Source organism: Drosophila takahashii, chromosome X (genome assembly GCF_030179915.1).
Source record: "Drosophila takahashii strain IR98-3 E-12201 chromosome X, DtakHiC1v2, whole genome shotgun sequence".
Lineage (NCBI taxonomy): Eukaryota > Metazoa > Arthropoda > Insecta > Diptera > Drosophilidae > Drosophila > Drosophila takahashii.
In genome coordinates, this window is record NC_091683.1 from 3,007,269 (window position 1) to 3,027,825 (window position 20,557).

Sequence of the window (20,557 nt, forward strand, 5' to 3'; positions counted from 1 at the left end):
AATTAGTCAAATATTCCAAGAAAATTCATAAGCTAATTATTCAAAACCTAATTGATTGTTAATGCTTAATATATAAATTATTTCCTTAAACTTCCGAAAAGGAACTTGCAGATTAGAATATATTTTAAATATATATTAAAATATTTAATATATTTATTGGCTAAATATTTAAAATACACATTATAATAAAACCTAAAGGCCTTAAATATTTATTTTTTTTACAGTGCAGCTCCAAAAAGTCCACATACAAGCTGGCTACAGTCCACAGCTGTTGCTCCGCCTCTCGAGAATTTTCCCACAGCTTTTCCCGTTTTCCCTTCAAGGGAAGTGCAACAAAGAAGGGAAACAAAAAAACAGCAAAGGAAAAAGGGAGAAGCGAGGAAAAGCAAACAACAGCGAAAGGCGAAAATTACTTAATGAAAATGGCTACGAAGGGCAATTAATTAAATGATAAACGCCCATATTATATGCCCAGTAGCTTGTTTGTTGTTCTGTAAGCAGTTTATGTAACATGCTGTTGCTGTTGTACTCTGTGTTCTTTACTCTGTGTTCTCTGCAATGGAATATTCGGCGATTGCCTGGCATCTCCGATAACTGCCCATCGCCAGCCGGAGTAGCAAATTGAGGCCCGAGTGCCGCTGGCCAGATAAGTTTCACAGTTTCGGAGGACCTGCTCTGCTTCCTCCTTTCTCCTTTCCCCGGGCAAATATCCTCCGTCTCCGAAATGCCACTTGCAATGTGCTGCCAGCATCCAGGAATCAGCAGCCTGCCAACTGAAACCCGAAACCAGACACCTGCTTGGTGCCATGTGCAATGTGCAACCTGCAACTTGCAACAGACACGACTGTCAGCAGATTAGCTCGACTCGGTAGCATTTTGCACAAATAAAGAAGTTTGACGGCCAGTGGCAGACATAAAAAGCTGCTCAGTATCAGTATACAGCTTACAGAAATTCCACAAATAATAAGAAAATAATTTATTTAAGTGATAAACAAAATAATTAAGAAAATACATTTATAATACTTGCAGTCTTCTAGCAATTTTTAATTATATTTAAATCTATTAATTTACTAGCTAGTTAATTTCCAGAAATAATAGAAACTATTTCAGACCTTCAAGAACTTCGCTATTATTCTGCTATAATATATATTTTTATAACATTGTATAATATATAAAGCCTTCTACCAATTTCAAATTATTTTTAAATTCATTTCATTTCGCCATAATATTAAAAATTCTTCTTGGTTTCTTTTTTGAACTAGTTAAATGCGAATCATAATTAAGGCAAATATTTGCGCATTTTAATTCAATTGCATAATTAAACAAACAATTAAGAGTGGAAAAAGCTGCGTAGAGCAAACACAGGTGAAACGGAACGAAACGAAACGAGACCAAACGAAAGGGAGGCGGAAACGGAAGTGGAAGCGGAAACGGAAGCCAACGTAACGAAGCGGACGAAAATGGCCGCCCCAAAATGGCAGCGACATTTGCTAAGTGTTAAGTGCCATTTTTGGCATCCACATCCATGATCTCTGAGCCGGTGGCACTTTTCTATTTTGGAGACGAGGTGTGGCAGATACGAGATACGAGTGCAGAGCGCTTTTGCTTTGCGCGACGATTACACCGACGATTATGCTGATGAGCAAGTGGGTTTCGGTGGGCTGTGGTTTCGGTGGTTTTGGTGGGTGGAGAAACAGGGCGGAGCAGTAGGCTGGCTGCACAAGGCCTTTCGGTGGCTGCAAGCCAATTAAAGGCGAGCCTGTGTCAGTCCTCTGGGGTGACACGTCCTCCTCCTCGCGATCCTGGCTGCCCTTGGCTGTCGTCAGCTGATTTATGGCCGCCATTCACATGCACGTCCCCATGCTCCTGCTCACATCACACCCTCATAACCCACAGATAACCCAACGCGAGGGGTTCAAAGGACCTTTTTAGTACTGTTTCGATACCTCTTACTTTACCTAGTCAAATTCGCTTTTGTCTAATATTTGTTATTTTTTTATATATTTTTCAATTTCATTTATAATAATGTAATGTTTTTTATACATTTTCAATAATTGTATATTAGTAATAATAATCTAGTTTAATTTGCTGTTTTTGGGTATTTATTTATTATTTAATTTTCTTTTCTAGTTTCAGGTATAATTTAATTTAATCTGGTTTATTTCGCTGTCTTGTAGTATTTATTATTTATATTTACTTTCTAGTTTCTAGTTTAATTCAAGGAATCTCCCAGAATATTTTCAGTACCCTTTAGCTTATGAATATAATAGTTTGGAATTTAGTTATTATTTTAAATTATTAAAATAATATTTTTCATTATATTTATATTTTTGATTATTTTATTTTTCTATAATATTTATTTTTCCTTTACAAAAATTATTTAATGGGTACCCGAAAACGCCCAACCAAAGGCTTTCCTGTTTGGCCACAGTATTTGGCACACAAAAGCAGCGCAGCTTAGTGGGTTAAAGAGTAAAAAAGTAGAAAGTAAAAAGTGAAAGCACCCTGCTCATTCCCTGTTCCGCCTCCGCCTCCAACGACACGACACGTCCTCGTTTTGGGTTTACAACTTGGCCAGAAAGAATTATGTTATGCAAACACACATGGCCCTCTTATCCTCTTATCCTGGCTGCTGTTATTTGTTCAGCGTTTTATGCACTCGCTGCGGCGCCGCAGCCTCAGACTCAAACTCAAACTCACACTCACACTTAAACTCAAACTCACGTTCATCCTGCGTAATTGAAGTTCATATTTTTTTTATTAAACACACATATTCAGTGTCCTTTGTCTTTTGTCCTTTGCATTTTTATGCTTTTTTTACACCATTCCCCGTCCAATATCCTGGCAGCCAACGACTTGTCCCGCTGTGCGTGATAATGTTTTGAGCATGCCATTCAAGGAGCAGTCGACAGCCGAGGCATCGTTAAGTTGTCAATTGCCAGGATAACAAAAGTGATGGCATGACAGGGGGTGGAAAGGGAGGGGGTAAGGAGCTCCCTCCGAACTGCCTTAATGCCCGCTGACATTTGAGCAACTTGATTAAGGCGCCACTTGCTTAGGCATATGATTTCTATAATTTTTTCCGACATTTGACGTTTAAGAAAGCTCTTGAAAAATTCGAAAAAATTAGAAAGTGCAAATAAAATATACATCAAAAAAAAACTTTAAATTAGTAACAACCAAAGCCCTTTGCCTCTATTAAAAATACAAAAACTTATTTACAAGATTGATTTTCGTTGGCTTTAAAATGAGACAAATGCAATTGAAATTTTTACCGAGTTTCCACATTTAAAATACATGTCAGATGGAATTTTCAAAAAAAATATCTATAAATTTCGGGTTGGCCGAATAAATGTAAAAACGAATTAATAGTAAAATCCAATATAAAAATGCCCTGCTACTTAATCCGATGTCATGGTAAAATGTATAAAAAACCCGAAATTCGGCAAAGATCAGCACTTATTCGCCCGTCAAACTCGTGGCGGAAATAGTGAAAAACATTTCGCTCATCTGCATATGAAAAAGTGCGAAACTCGACGATTACTTATGGGCAGTACCTATATCAGATTTATATATCAAATTAATAATTGTAATTTCTTTATTTGCGAAGCCCGCGGGATATTCGCTTTGCGTTTGGCGGGCGGGCGAAAAAAATCTTGCAATTTGGCAAAAAAGCGAGCCAGAAATATATGGCGAATACTATAAATGGTATAATAAATTTGTGCAATTTTTTATTGAATGCTTGGCGGGGCCATAAAAATGCGCGATTGAAGCATCAACTATGGCTTTTAATGCCCAGACCCAAACCCAAACACATTGTAGGCCCTCAATCGATTGTCTGCCTCTCTACACTCAACCCTTTCGCGATTCTAGGCCGATTGCATATGCACATGTACACCTCTGTCGATTTTATCTGCTTTTTTCTTTTGGCCAAGCTCAATTTAACGGGCATTTTTATGTTACCGCCGCGCGATTTGAGCGGGTTTTCCCCCTTACACCCTTCACTTTTAATACCCATACCTGTTGCTCGGCCAGGAAACTGGGCCATCCACTCAGCCCCGAAAAATCCGAGAACTGAAAAAGGCAGTCTCTGTGGTCCAGTGAGCGAGAGCCGAGTTTTGCCGGCTTGGCCATTGCTTTTAACATTTATCATACGCAGTGTGGGCCGGGCTAAGTGCGCACTTAAGCGCTGTGTGGGCGGGGGGCTAGGGAGGCGTGGCTGGGGTTCCAGGGGTTCAGGGGTCATGTGGCATGTGGCATGCCAATTTTATGGTTTTTAAAGCAAATAAAATAATTTATTAGCATACGGGGAGTGCTACGTGCGGCTGCACCGGTCGTCGGGATTACCAACCCAACACCAGAAAGAGGGGCCGAGAATTTTCGGGGCGGAAAAGTCAGTGGCTAAGCCAAGTCAACGCATCGCATCAAGTGCAGTGCGTTCGTTACGTTTCGCTTCGTTCGTGACTGTGGCAACCCTGGCGGGCATTTCCGGCACATCCACTTCGAGTGGCATATATGATGGCAGGCGGCAGAGGGCGGGCGGATCCCTGGATCCCTGGCACACAACATGTGTGCGTATATGCGCTGCCAAAACTGCCAAAAACTGGGGACACTTTAATTGAGTTGGCAGCGAAACGAGAGCGATTGCGATTGCCAGCCAGCAAAAAAGTGCGGGAAAAGTGGGGAAAAAATGAGAAAAACTAACACGGAGGCTGGAGTGAAATTTGCCCGCGAAGCAAGCACAAACAAAGAAAAAATCAAGTGGAAAGTGGTGGTGAAAGTGGAGAGAGAGGAGAGAGGAGAAAGGAAGGAGAGGCACTCGAAGCGGGCGCAATCATTCCGTCATGCGTCATAAGTCCCGTCGCCCTGTGCGCCAAGAAGTATGCAAATAAAATTGTCAACGGGGCTAAGCATCTGCCTGCGGCTCCTTTTCGTCCTTCTCTTCCCTTTCGTCCTTCCCAGATGCCTCCTCTTCCGTCCTCGACGTCTCCATCGCCTCCTTATCGCAGCCACAACCAAAACCCTTGACGTTCATGTCGCGCCGCCTTAAATATGTCTGCCCATCGAGATAGATCCGCGGCTTTTCCCGCTCTTTCATCTCCCGAGATGTGTGCCAATGCCATTTTCCTTTGGCATAGAATATATATATTGAATTTATAATATTAACATTTATTAAAGAATTTTATATCATTAAATGAAATATTGGTAATATTAAATAAATAATATGTAGGTATGTAAGTTGCATTGTTGTAGATTTGTTTGTCTTCCAGAAATTAGGAAATTAAAATATTAGTATTTATATTTTTTATTACCAATGCTGTAAATATTTTCCATCTCATCAAATTGTTATTGAATTTTGAACTATTTCTTTATTAAAGAATTTCGAAATATAATGGAATTTTGAACTATATTCCTTTAAGAAAATATATTTCTACACTTTTCAGCCCACCCTTTTTTCGCCGAGTGTACCTTCAGGCACACACGAGTCAAGGCCTCGTCACAAACATAAAAATGGAAAAGGAGCACTCAAGGAGTCGGGGACCTCAGCTGATAGGCATTTATGTAAAAGTTAATCGCATGATATGCTGATAAAATGCACAAAAACGAGCGCAAAGCAGATGAAATATATCTTATATCTATGGCAAAAGTGACTGCAAAAAACTTGTACGGAAACTTTTTAATGCTGAGCTTTAGCTTTTTCTTTGTATATGGAATGGAATACGAGCCGAGTGGGCGGTGGGCGTGGCCCCAGAGATTAGCATTCAAATGGTAGAGGAAGAGGAAGCAGCCGCTTTGGTCTCCCAATTGAAAGTTTGTCTTTGATTGAAATAGTTTTCAGAACGGAGGAGAAAAAAAATGCCCAGATGAATCAGATTAGAGGAAATCAGAACGAAGGTGCTCGAAAGAAAAAAGAAGGACATAAATTGGCCAATTTTATGCTTGAAAGCCGATCGAAAAGGCCAACCGATTTTGATTTTGATTTAATTAAAATTTAAATTAGTTTACCATATGGAAGGCGAAATATGTGGTCTAGTTTCTTTGAATAAATGAATTAAAAATTGTATTAAATGAACTTCAAAAAATGTTTAGCAAAATGTTTAAATAATAAGAAGAATAGAATATAAATAAACAATAAATAAATACAAAATTCAATTGTATGTTTAGCAAAATGGTAAAATAATATCGAATTGATATATCGATTTAATACTGGGTTGGTCAGTCTGACTGGCTATTGGGGAGCTTATTTTAGGGATTTTTATGCAAATTGAGGCTTTCCCCGTTGGAAAACCACACTCGCACTCGCACCCCCTTTTATTTTTTTTGCCCTTTGCATAGATTTTCAATTTCTGCCGGGCATTTCCGCTTCAGCCGTTTTATAATTCACTAACTTGGCAATTTTCTTCAGCCATCGAAGCCACCACCCGAATTCGCAGTCAAGTCCAGTAGTCCAGTGGTCCATAATGCTTTTTCGGTTGGTCAGAAATTGAACTCATTTGCATATAAGCGTGTAATATATTGTTGACCCGGGCTGAGAGGCTGTCGCCTAATGGCCCTGCCAGCCCATCAGCTTTTTAGCCCTTCAGCCCATCCGCCCATCAACCCATGACATTTATCAAAAAGAAAAAGTCGAAATGGGAAAAGTGGGAAAATGGGAAAAGTGGCTGGCGAAGCGAACAAGAAACTAGCCAAAAAAAAAGCGACTTGGAGGCGAAAATCGAGTGAAAATGCTTGAGAACACCCCCTCAATATCCTTTCAACATGCCCAATGTTCAATGTGTTCCCCCCTTCGACGCCCCTGCGACTGCCATTTGAATGTCAAATGAGTTTTGTGCCAAGTTCAGCAATTTTACATTTTCAATTGGCTCTTTTTCATAATTTCCGGGTCATTTTGGTCATTTTTTGCGAGCCAGAACAGAAAAATATTACCCAAATTGGCCATCAACGGGAAAACCAACGTTATGTAATGGAAATCTTTGACTTATAGTATTATGAAAATTTATTAATGATTGCATAATGGTATTCAAACTATATGTTTATTTATTTGTAATTTTATTTTAAAAACAAAATAGTCAAAAAATATATATAAAATTCTATAGCAAAGAGAATATTTTTCTTAGGATAAATCTTATATGTATGTTCCCTATTTTATTTATTTATTTTTTAATTCCCCAACCAAAACAACGTTTGCCTGCCTCAATTTTTCTTTTCCCACCCGCCGACACATAACACATAACTCACACTTTTCATGACTTTTGCGGACAGAAACAAACGATTCTTTGACTTGTTTTCAATGTTTTTCGAAAGTCACAGTAGCAACAGCAGCAGAATGATGTATGGCCACGGCAGCAGCAGCAATATCGGTTGAAACCACACCAAAGGAAGGAAGGAACTACTGTAATTGCAATGGAGCAACAATGGGGTGGTAAAATAGGGGAAGGGGGTGAAAAACACAAGCTCTGTATATAAAAGTGCTAAAAGTAAGCGAAAGAACACGAGGAACATCGAAAACAGTAACAGCAACACAGTAACTTTGGCCGCAGTGCCAGCAGCAACATGCAACATGCCAGCAGCAACTTGCAACATGCAACAACCACACTCTGCTGACCATTTAATGGCCGCCTCGAGGACATGGTGTCAGCAACAGGACACCACAAGGACTCTCTGTACTCTTTGGGGATCCCCCAGATGAAGAACCACGCCCACAACGCATGCGCAACAAGCTAATCATGACGCCGTTTTTTTGAGGACTCAAGAGGACATCGGGATTCACGCTTCCTGATTCCCGATTCCCGTTTCCCTATTTTCCACTCTCCACGTTGCGCCTGCCTGATTTTCAATTTCAATTTGGACGATAAATGGGCACGGCTGGCTGGTCGGCTGAGTTCTCCACTGCATCCAGTGCATCCTCTTCTGTCACTCCCCAAAAACCCTCCTCCCAGCTCGTTTATCATGGACGCATATTGCTGACCGCAGCATGCAGCTAAATTTATGCTTAGACTGACCACCCGCTGTCCACCCACTCAGGCACCACCCACTGAAGCACCACCCACTCAGGAGCCACCCACCGATTTCCCTCACTGTGTTAAAAATTTGATTTCTTTCTCGACGCTTTGGCGGAATGGATAGGATAGCGAAAAGTGATAATGAACTACGCATGAAGTATATGATAAAATAAATAAATTACATTAAAACATTTGCAAATATTTTAATATTTAGTCTTTTAGAATTTATTTTAGTTCCTATTCTTATTTATTAATTTTAACTAATATTTTTTATTGAATCTTTATAAATATTTATTTACGTGTGGCATTTGTTTTTTTGATTTCTAGGGGATTTGGCATTTGTTCAATTTTATTTATTTTATTTTTTTATTATTTATTTATTTGGTTAAAGCTGCAGTTATGTTAGGAAATCCCTGCAATTTCAGCAATGTTTTCGCCTTACATTGTAATACATCACCAAGTTCCCTAAGCTTTGAAATTTTAACCGCTTTCACTCTTCCACAGACAACTCCTCAGATCCACCAAATATAAACAACTTCTTTTGTGGCTGGCTGATGGTTGAAAATTTAAAAGCTTCCCCCTCGGATACTTTAGGGTATTACAGCTTCTTTATGGCCAACTTGGAACGGCGCTCTTTTCGAAAGAGAAATTCTTTCGCCTGTTTTTTTCCCAGCGACCCTTCGTCCTGCGCCCGGCATGTCATGTCAGCGTTGTCATTGTTGTCAGTGTCATCACAGCAGCTGAAGCTCTGGTTGGCCTCCCCCCTCTCCTGTCTCCTCTCTCCCCTCCGGCTTCACAGGATCTCCCTATGTCGCAGGACCTCCTTTTTCCTGGCGGTGGCTTTGCGGTCGCCGTTTGCCATTCGCCATTCGCTATTCGGCCATCGTCGTTCTGCTTGTCATTAGACTTATGTCATTGTTCAGCCAAGTGCGCCGGCGACGACGACGACAGCAACATCAGCAGCAGCAACAGCAACAGCAGCTGCAACTATTGTACCATATTTACTGCATATGCACTTGAATAAAATTATGCACTTTGAAGCCTAAGAATAAATCTATTCTTAATTTGTAAACACTCCAAATTTTCTGAGGGTTTTTTACAATTTACATTGAGTAATTTATTAATTTAATTTATTTATTTATTTATTAAATTATTAATTCTTTCATATAAATTTATTATAAATTTATATGTATGAATGACTGCAATCTTCTAAATGTTTTTTACAATTTACTTTGAGTAATTGATAAGTTTAAATTATTTATTTAATGATTATGTTATTTATTCATAGAATTTAATTGAAACTTAAACTATTTTTCATTTTTTTTAAATATATCCCAGAAATATAAAATATTTCCCAAATACAAATAGTTAAAGTTTTCGAGTGCAGCTTGCCACGCCCACTGCTGCTGCGATGGATGTGTATGTGTATGTGTCGCTTTGCGTTCGCATTTTACGTGCGCGCATCTAAACTGACATTCCAATTATTCTTATCGCATCAGAGGAACAACCCAACAACCCAAAGCGAAACCTAAAACGAACCACCCGCTTCGCAGCCCGGTTATAAATGGCCCAGCGTCTTTTCAGTTTCAGTTCAGCCAAGTCAGTAAGTCATTCAGTCAGTCAGTCAGTCATTCAGTTAGTCACTCAAGTCGGAGTTCATTTCGCGGCGTTTTGATGGCATTTTTCATATTTCCCCCTCATATATCCCATATCCCATTTAATGGCCCTGCTCGAAACTCAAAACTATTTAACTTGCGGTTAAGTTGGCCAGTGCGGCGAGATGAGATGAGATTGTAGTGCTGATAGGACTGGAGATGGGGATAGGAATGGAGATATAAGGGGAGATAGGAGGGGAGATGGAGGTGGTTTGTCCTGATTTATGTCGCTTCCAGATTCCGACAAGGGTTATGATTTGCGACGGCCTAGCTTTCTGGGCAATCAAGGGGAGTATTCGAACTTCTGCGACTCCTAATGTCGCCATTCTAGAAATTAGGTCTCTTGCAAATCATGAATTAATTTATTTTATTAAAAGAAAAAACAAAGTTTCTAAAATGTATGTTCTTTAAGGTCTAAAAAACATTTCAATTATTTTGGATAATTTTGAAAAATTCAAAAAAATATTTAAATAATTATTATAACCAATAGAACAATTTGTAACTATAAAGAAAATTACATGTTGAGTTTCTTACAAAAAAAAGTAAATGGAAATTCCTTTTCCCAGCAATTTTACTTCATTACTTTTTCATTAGCCGATCGACCTGTTGAATGGAACCGAATTTAACGGAACTCCCCGCCTTATCAACGGGGTCGCCAAAGCGATGACCCAGTTCGTTAAGTCGCTAAGCGTAGAGAGGCAGCCCCACCTTCCCTTTAATTGCTATTCAATTTACTGTAACTTCTAGCCACGCAAGCTGCTTGGAATAAATACCGAAAAAAGCGAAGTTTCGTCACAAAATTATTGATCGCTTTTCATTTAGCGCTTGTCATTAGGCTCCCAGTCCGCCCTTTGATCTTTCCGTTTTTTCGGGGGGAAAAAGGGGGTGGAAAATGGGGTGACACGAAGGGGACAAAAGGAAACCGGCTAAGCTGACTTTAATCAGACCAACAACAATTTTTCCCCGGCTGACATTTTATTGATTGCCATCAGTTGACTTGAACATTAATTTCATCAAAGCCAAGAAAAAAAAAAGGAAGGAAAAAGAGAGGGGAGGTGTTGTTGGTTCTGTCGGTTGTTGGTGACCTCGAAAAGCCATTAAAGTAAAATAATATAAAGTGAAGTAAAGTGAAATAGAATAAGAGGTTTATTGCTCTCATTCCGCTGCACAAGACAAAACTCATTTAAATCGAATTTACAAAGGGCCAAGGATTGCAGTTCGATGGCTCCATATCCTTCCATCCTTTCATAAATATATCCATCCACTGGTGCATCCAACTACTCATATTTTAGCGAGCATTCTGTTGTAGCTTCGGAAAACTAGAAATCTAGCAACCTGGAAACCCGAATGCCTTTCCGCTCAATTTGCAATTTGCGATGCGCTGAAATGCTGTCCCTATTTTATTTTCTACTTTTTCTATTTTATTTCTATTTTTCTATTTCACATCCCCTGCCACGCCCCCAAAAATCAAAGCACGCTTACGGCTTGTTATTTTAAATTTCAGTTTATAAAATAGATGGCGGAGTAGATGATTTAAAACAATTTCAGCTGCTGCTGCTGATGAAGCTGCAGTCGCGGGCCAAACGAAATTGTTTTTACGTGCCGCGCATGCAAAAGAGATTCCCGGTGAAAGGGGGCGTTCGGGCAGGGGCAGGGGCAGGGGGCGTGGCAATTCCCCAAGAAATGCTTTGAATGCCTCGCATCTGGAACTGGGCATTCGAGCATTCGAAGAGCCTAAAATGGGGAGGGAAATGGGAGGGAAAAAGGGAAAATAGTTGAACTCACCTGCTAGCAGACACGAAATGCCCACAAAAATTAACCAGTGTGTCGACATATTTTTATCTATGGCTTGAGCACCTCTATCTTTGGATATTTAAGTCCGCTTGCCAGGAACTTGATTTACTTTAAAGAAGCTGAAATTAAAGTGGGAAATATATTAAATAGTTTATATAAATTTTATAAGTTTGTGTTTAAATGTTTTAAATGTAAATTATTTTGTAAATACAAAAAAAGGGCTTACAATTTTAGAGATAAATAATTAATATTATAATCAAAATTAAATTTATTAAAAGAATATCATTTTGACTGAGAGAAACACGAATGTAGAATGTACTTTTTCCAAAGCCCGAACTTCTCAGTTTAATTAATATATTATTTTTTGTATTTTTTCTATTTTATTTTAAATATTCACACATTGCTAATAAGAGTCCTGCAGTTTCCTGTCGAGTCCTGCAGCAAAACACATGCTCAAATTAGACCTGAAAACAAAGCCCTTTCCTTTCTTCGCCTTTTGTTTTGCTTTTTTGGCAAATGAGCCCCGCAGCGGAGTGCAATTAAAAGCAAATCATGACCTACACGAGCGGGCAAAAGTTCATAACCAGTCGAAACAACACAGAGGACACTGTGGAATCGGCAAACTGAACAAACTGACAAATGGACGAACAAGCAAACAAACAAACAAACAAACCCGGAAAACCGCAGACAAAAGTGTTGCCCGGAACTGGAAAACCGGTTGGAAAACAAAACCGAAGCGCAACATAAAAATCCACTAAGGCAAATTGGTTTTGTTAACCAGCACAATGGACACATTAACATCGCCAGGACACACGGGAGCGCAGATATCCTGCAGGCTCCAGGCTGTAAGGATGTGGACGTGGATGCAAAGGATGTGGATGTGGATGTCGCCGGCATGCGACAATTAAAATTTTTGCCATTCTGTCGCAGCTCCCGGAATATTTTTGCCCACTTCACAAATGGCAGCGCAATGCGCGAAATTGTTTTTATTAAAATGTAGTGAAAACTGCAGTCGACAAAAAGATGTGTCAAAAAAAACAAGGGTTATCCGGAAATTAACAAAATGTTAGCTTAGGAATTTAGGTTAACCAATATATTTCAGTTTATTTAACATATTAAAATTCTATGCAATAAATTGGCTTATTTTAAATTTAAATAATATATTTTCTATATTTCGGTAAATTTAGTGTTAATTAAAAATATTACAAAGTTATTTCAATATTGCAAACCTATTTCTTTATTTAAATCTTCTATTTAAAATATTTAAATTCCTTTACTCATTAAGATTTTAAATAAATCGTTGAGCAATTGCAAATTAAAATTATAAATATTACAAAATTATTCCAATATTGTATTCCTGAACTTAAAGGAATAGTTTCCCAATTTATTTAATGGTCACCCATTTCTTTTTGGTTTACTTTTCAGAGTGTAAAAAGGGAAAAACCGGGGGGAATTTCGGTGCTTTCGTTAACAGAAAATTATGGACTCCATCTCGGTGCTCGGGGAGCATTGGCACATTTTAGAAAGTTTTTTGCTCATTACACGGCTTGATTTCATTTAGTTGGGCGACAGTCGCTTGTGACTGCGAGGTTGAAGGGGCAAAGGGAAGACCCGAAGCCCCGTAAATTAGATGAGATAATAAGCCGGTTCGGTCCGGGCTTCCCAAGCCACTGTGCAGAGTTTGGCTCAAAGGATGCAGCAGTGGAGCTGCAGGTCCTGCCAGAATCTGCTTGGTCCTGTTCTGGTCCTGCCTGCATCGTTGGTCATCTTAATTAGGCGCAAAAAAGCAAGCTGCAAAATGCAAAATGCAAATGAAAAGGCCAACCGGCTGCGCTCGAGAGGTGAAGAGGTGAAAGGTGACGCGAACCAGAGGCCAACACAGTCAAGGACCAAACAGGAAACAAAAAAAAAAAGAGTGCAGGGAGCCGTCAAAGGGAAACATTTCGGGTCAAATCAAATCGTAATAAAACGACTGTGCAACGGAATGCCCTGCAAACCGACAATTACCTCTGCCCAGAGAACCATCTGTCCCAATCCGAATGGGAATCGGAGTACAAATCCAAATCTAACAGGAATTTTCCATTTGGGAACGGGGAGCCCACAACAATTTGTATCGCTTTTGTACATTGATCGTTTCGAAGATTCCCAGCTGATTGGCTGACCAATATTAATGATTGCTGCTTTATAGGAGCCTCTTAGGCGTCTTTCACCTGATGTTTGTCGATTTATAGAGGACATTGTTTTTATTGAGATGTCTCTGAAGTTGAATTTAAAGTTGTGGTGATTTTATATTTTAATTTTATATTATTTTCTTTTTCTGAATTAAATGTTTAAAATGTATAAATTTATATAAAAGTACCACCCAAGGAGGTCTAATATTATTTTTCATGGGCATGCAACATTTTCTGTAACACGACAGTTTTCCCTCCTTTCTTCTGTGCTGCCTTTTCCCCGATTTCGGACACTTCAAACTAAGCTTTATTTATGGACGATCCGAGTGCACAGAACCCCTTGTCAGAGTTATGTTAATACCTTTTTCCCAGGCACCCAGGCAAAGGCAGCAGATAAATGCGAAAAAGTTGGCCAACGACGAGGATTGCTTCCATTTAATCAAAGCTAATTGAGAGCGTTTGGCAATTGGCGTTAACTTTACCGCTTTGACAGGCGAATAGAAATCGGGGAAGGTGACTGGGTAACGGGGGGGATATATATATTGAGAGGGATATGGCCCCCAACTGACCACAGAATTTTTCACGCGAATCGAAAGCCCCGCCCTGCGTGAATTCCTGCGATTTCCACTTGCTTTTCCCACTTGCCACTTTCACCGGGGTGAAAAACTGAAAACTTTTCAACGTTTCCTCTCCGTTGGCCCTCGCTTTTCGGGCGAGAACATTGAAATTAGATTAAAATGTTGAGGCAAATACAAAATGGCTGCCCTGCCCCTTCGACGAGTGGGAGTCAATTCGAATTTCATTAAAACAATATCAAGCGGGGGTCAGTGCTTAGTCGAATGCCTTGCTCTCCGTATTTCTTTTTGGTTTTTTGGCTTTCAGCTGAAAAAAGTTGGCCACGAATTCGAAAGTTCGATTAGGGGTTAGGGTTAGCCATTCGTGGAATTGGCCGAAACATATTTTGAGGGATTACCGTGGGGCGATGGCATTCCGAGTAATAATACTTTATTTGGTTATCACAGACAAAGAAATATTTGATGAATATTTAATATTATTTTAGTATTTATTTCTTATTAAATAAATTTGTTTTAATTAATTTATTGTATTATTGTAGCATTTTTAAAATTCATTAAAAAGTATACCTACATTTATTCATTGTTTGTTATTTAATTTAATTATTTTTTATGGAAAAGCCCATTAAAAAATATACCTATTATATATTTCAAATTTCTGTTTTATACAAATTTATTAGCCAAAATAATGTCTAAAGTTTTTAAAGAATTCTATTCAAATTTGGAACTAAGACTTGAAACTTTTTATCTTTTTTCGCTCAGTGCAGATATTCCACTCTGCCGCCGTTCGTATTTACACAAGTCGTGTGAATGAACTTGGCTGTTTCCCCCACTGTTTTTCCCGTTTTCCCTCGCTTTTCCACGGGGCTTGGCTTTGGCCGGCGCCATTTATCATGCGAATCCCAGGAGAGTGCTCAAAGCAATGAAATTAAAAGCTGAATTGTTATTTTTGCCCGCTTGCCTTTTTGCTGCCGCTGCCTTGTTTTTTTGTTTTTTGTGCCATCGAGTCGCCGAGTGGAGAGTGGAGAAAGGAGCAGAAAGAAGCCGGGCCAGGCGTCCTGGAGTCCCGGAGTCCTTTTTACCGGACTGCAATGATTGGCATTTATGGCCTGCATTTTTCCGAGGGAAAGGTGAAGGCGACGGCGAAGGGAAAAAGCAACTGAGTTATGGCAAAAGCTCGTCACCGCTTAATTGGCTTTTAATTTTCTGTGTGGGCGCATTACTTTTCATTACGATTAGACGCTTTGCAAGCGAATCCATTAATTAAATTCCGCTGGCTTCGGGGGTGCAAAAGTGGAAGTGGCAGATAAAGGGGGCCAATAAAAACTCGAAATGACAAGGTATTTACAGGCCAAGTTTTGGCATTTTAATGCGCGACATTCGGCGATATAAATATTATTTCCCCCTTTTTGCCGAAAGGATTACGAGGCGCCCACCCACGCGAGTTCCTTCCAAGAAATCGAGACATAAATATCGAGTTACATTTTTGTGGCCCTCCTTGAATTTTCCTCGGATATCCGGGGATATTAGGAAAGCATTAAAATCACATTTTTAATAGATTACGAGGTGGCATCGAAATCGACATCGAAATCGAAGGGAAGCCTGGCCACAAATCAGATCGAACTCCAGCCAGCGATGCACTTTTGCCGGCGAAACAATTAGACAATCAATCTGCCGCCCCCCAAGCCAATTGAAGCGCAACGAGGCGTATACGTAACACGCCACTCGAGTGAAAGCTGAAATCACACACAGGAAAGATGGGGCAAAAGTTTTCCCTCCTCGAATGGGGATAAGTGAACAGAACTTAATTGAAATCAATACAAAATGCAATTTAATTCGCCCTTTTGCAGTTCGCACACACACATGAACATGCATTGCATACTTTGAGGCGCCGTTAGTTTATGATTATTCAAGGGGGGCTATATAGGGATATATATATATGTATGAAAGGATATAGGGAAAAGTGGGTTACAGCCAGAAAAGCTGAGAGAGAAATAAAAACCCCGGATGGGGCTGAGCTGCAGAGTTTAAGTAAGGATGGCAGAACGATGGCTCATGGCCTCAAGGAGGATAAGAGAGCCCTATTATCTTCATCGTGACATTTTGCAATGCCTCAGTGAAGGATTACCAGGCATCTGCATCCCAAGGTATGCAATGTTACACCCAATTATAAATTTAAATAATAATTGGCTTTCATTATTCAACTTGCCTCAGATCACATTACCTAAAATAGCTCTACATATTCTATTTCTATATATATTTTATATTTAAATCATAAATTGGCTCGTATTAAATAACTTTAAATAGCTAAAAGCACTATTAGAAACATATTGTAAGGATTTTATGTTGATTTTGAGAATATCTTATGGGAAATATATATTTCTTAACCATTTAAAATACCTCGATACATAATACTTATAAATTTAAGTATAATATTTATACACAGGATATGCTAAAAAGTATTCAGAAAATTCGTATTGTAGCAAACTTAGCTAAGATAAAATTATTAAAATAATGACTGCCTTTAATCCAATGGCTAATAAATTATCCAAACTGTTTAAACATTTGTTAAAGCTAATTCAACTATATTGTGATAGTTATAGACATTTTCCCATTAGAAATCCCAAATATTAAAGGAAATAAATTCCCTTATATAAATTTCCGAATACAGGTGTCCTGATGCCCCATTTAAATGTAGTCGCTGCTCTTATTTTATTGGGCATTCGGTCTCCTTGCGATTGTCTGCATCTGGGGGTATGTAAGTCAAGTGCTTGTCGTTAAGCTGAATTTGATTGTTTCTGTTTCTGTTACTGTTTCTCTGCTCGGGGAGCTTTCGCTTGGACTGAAGGCGAAATCAACGTTGAAAGCCCAGGTGTTTTGGGTGAGTTTAAGTGGGGGAATGCAACTTCCTCTATCCTCTATCCTCAATCCATGTTGTTCTTTCTTTCCAACAGTTGACCGGGATAAACAGAAAAAAATAAAGGGAAAAAAGGCGGAAATAATGGAGAAACGAAGAACACGCGACGCCTTTTGTGTGTTGAGTTTTCTTCTGCCAATTGCATGTGCGGGGGGAAATGGGAAATGGGGGCGGTGGGGGCGTGGCATGTCTACGACAGTTCAGTTCGGTTTATTATGTCAGAAGGGAGCGACAAAAATGGAAGGGAGTGCGATTTCTGCGAGTGGGAGTGGTGAGTGGTGAGGGCAGACTGAATAGTGTTTAGCTGTCGACTAAAAAAGACATTTTCCTGCTCACTTTGCGGTTAAGCAGACAATACTGAAACCCAAAGCCCCTTCCCCTTCCCTTTTCCCTCTTTCTGGTACCAAAACGAGAAAACGCATTTTATGGCATTCAAATCGTAATGATTTTGCGCTTTTCCCCATGTTCTTTCCCCAACAATTCAACGCAAATGTGCGGCCAAGTTGGCAGAAAATTGCAACGCGCTGCATTTGTGTGTGTGTGTGACTGCGTGTCATTGGATTTTCATTTGGTGCGCGCCTGGAAAATCTCAAAGGCAGCAGGAGGATGGAAAAGGGAAAAGAGGATGAGCATGCGGATGACGAGGACGTCAGCTCCCTCATCACTGTGTTCGTGGCACACAAATGACAGGCAGCAGGCAGCAGGGGGTTAGCGGGGGGTTAGCGGAGGGTTAAGGGAGGGTTAAGGCAGCAGGATGCAGGAACAGCTCAGCAGTCCATTGATAAACAGACTGTGCTGACCAGGACTCATCCCTCGGATTCCGTGTAATGCACATCCAATTAAAATGTTAGGCTGGCTACCAATTGCCAGTACATCTAGTTTCTGGAATTCCGATGCCACAAAGAACAAAGAACGCGAAGCCAGCAGAAATCGAGGAATTGGGATGCAAGGATTCAAGGCCCTAATGAAGGACCTCCAAGGTTCTTAAAGATCTTACACCTTTAAATCTTTTGTTTTTGCTATATATATTTATATAAATTTTAACACCCGATAATTTCCATAGAAAATTTTTAAAAACCACCATAATTTGCATTACTTTTTTCATATATTCCTTACATTAGCACTGCATTTTTTGTTAATAAACTCAAACTCATCTGAGCGCTTTTAAGGGCTCCCCACTACATACAAATACATCCCACAAATAATTGCAATTAAAAATCATTTAGAACTTCCGCCTAACAAACTTCCTTCCGCAGCTGTTCATCCAGATGTTATATGCAAATTTAAATTAACTCAAATAGAAATAGAAAATAGAAAGGGAAAAAAGAACTCTAAATTGGAAAATGGAAATGCAGTTCATGGCAACGCTGCGTATGTGCAATATATTTTCATTATTGAGTCAACGCACCACTTGATAGCCAGTTGAGCGCGCAAATTGCCAAGGAAAATGTGAACGGCGAAAAGGTGATGGAAGTAAATTAAGTGTCGCCATGGGTGCTAAGTACTAAGAACACTTTCGCTTAATTATTTTTAGCCTTAAAATAAGTTTTTATCGGTTCCCATGGAATTTACTCATTATTACAGTATTTATGACTAAGTATTTAACTTCAAGTGGAATAATTGGCACACAATTTGTTACTAGTTCCACTTTAATATTGAATAAATTTCGAAGAATTAATCGGAATTCCAGCTCATATTGTCTTGGGAAATGCCAATCCATGTACACAGAAAAAAAATGGAAAAGTAAAAAAAAAAAAGATTATTATTATTAAATATTTGAATCAAGGAGAAAAAAATTATATACATTTTACTTTATTTAAAAAATGTCATATTAAATTCAAAGTTAATAAGAAAAACATAGTGATAAATATTTCAATTGAATATGAAATCTTTGGATCTACTACTTTTTTATCGGTGTGGCAGTCTTGATTCCACCTCCGCATATCCTTGCGCCTCTATCCATCCATCTCCTTTGTGTGCATATGCAAATTACTCGCACATATTTATTCGCACACCCACAAGCACACACCACACACATCTAATCTGGCATATAAAGTGGCATTTTTGCAAATGATGGAGCCGGGCTTAATGTGGGGAAAAATCAGAATCAGAATCAAAATCAAAATCAAAATAGTCAGGCAAGCGAGAGGACTGAATATAGGAATATAAGACAAGGACAAAGCCTTTTGTGTGCCACAATAAACTATTTTTTATTGCCGTTGGAGGGGAGATGGGACAGCTGTGTGGGATGTTGGGGGATGTTGCAGGGGGTGGTGATAAGGGGGGTTTCTGCAGGAAAGGTGCTGTCCGTTTGTCCGCCATTTTTCCACTTCCACTTCGAAAGCCCCCTCCTCTTTCTCCCCCTCTCATGAGTTCGCTGCGTTGTCGACCGCATAAAAGTTTTTCAATTAAGTGCCATGCCCTACTTTGGACTTTTTGCTGAAGCCAACCCACACACAGACATACACTTTCACACACACACACACTCTCACACAGACAGACGAACATACACGCGCCGCATTGCTGCATGCATAATGCGACTGCTAAAAGCGTCGCCAGCATCGCCAGCCGTCGTTACCGTTACCGTCGCTGCGTAAGTGGAACGCACGTTCAGAAACATAACCCCCACCCCTTTCCACCCCCTCTTTGAGCTAAAAAATCCCAACTTTGAATTCCAGGAAACCAGGAAACCAAGTCGGTATGATTGCAGATTCGATTCTTATAAAAATATATACCAAATACCAACGAATTTATCAACAGATTCCGAATCATCAATATAAGTACATATAAGACTCGCCTTGAAAAGTTTTAGAATTATGCAGTGCCAAAATCAGAAAAGCTATTACATAATTTTTAAGAAATTAACATTTTTTCAATATATCCTATATTCAAGTTTATCAATTATGTTATTATTTGGTAAGTACTTGGCAAGTCGAAGATGTTACTAAAAATTGTGCCAAAAATAAATTAAAGTTTACTATTGAATTTACTTTTTCTCTATCAAAACTTAAAATTTTTAGTTTAAAATGGTAAATAAAATGAAAAAAATTTAGATTTCATTTCATTTATTGGCATACCAATTAAATATTTGATTTAAGAAAAATAAATATTAATTTTCTGGTTGAAACACCCAACTAATTGAGTGTGATATGCTTTGATTGAAATACGGGTAGAATAAGAAATGTGTCTGCCATTGGAAGAAAATTATTTAGGCTTGTTTTTTTTGAATGCATTTTAGGGCATTTAAACTTCGACCTCAAAAACACCTCTTCATAGGTGGCGCGGCTTTGTATTGAATTGTGGAGAGGAGGGGCAAATTGAAAAGAGGTGGCAAAAAATGTGCAACTTCGGTTTTAATATGCGTCAAGCGACTGGTGGCAACGAGGCAAGCAGAAAGCAGCAAGAACTCCTGCAAAAATGGGCAAGGGAAAACAAAAACGAGCAG

At 39.2% G+C, this 20,557-nt stretch overlaps 1 protein-coding gene across 1 annotated transcript in view; it reads right to left on the reverse strand.

Moving 5' to 3' along the window:
* Positions 1–20,557, reverse strand: part of dpr8 (defective proboscis extension response 8) — a 132,102-nt gene that overhangs the window by 36,364 nt on the left and 75,181 nt on the right. Inside the window, exon 4 of the mRNA XM_017139798.3 lies at positions 11,444–11,571. Within this exon, the coding sequence (XP_016995287.1) occupies positions 11,444–11,492 (49 nt within the window). The 5' untranslated portion in view covers positions 11,493–11,571. The remainder of the gene's footprint in view (positions 1–11,443; positions 11,572–20,557) is intronic.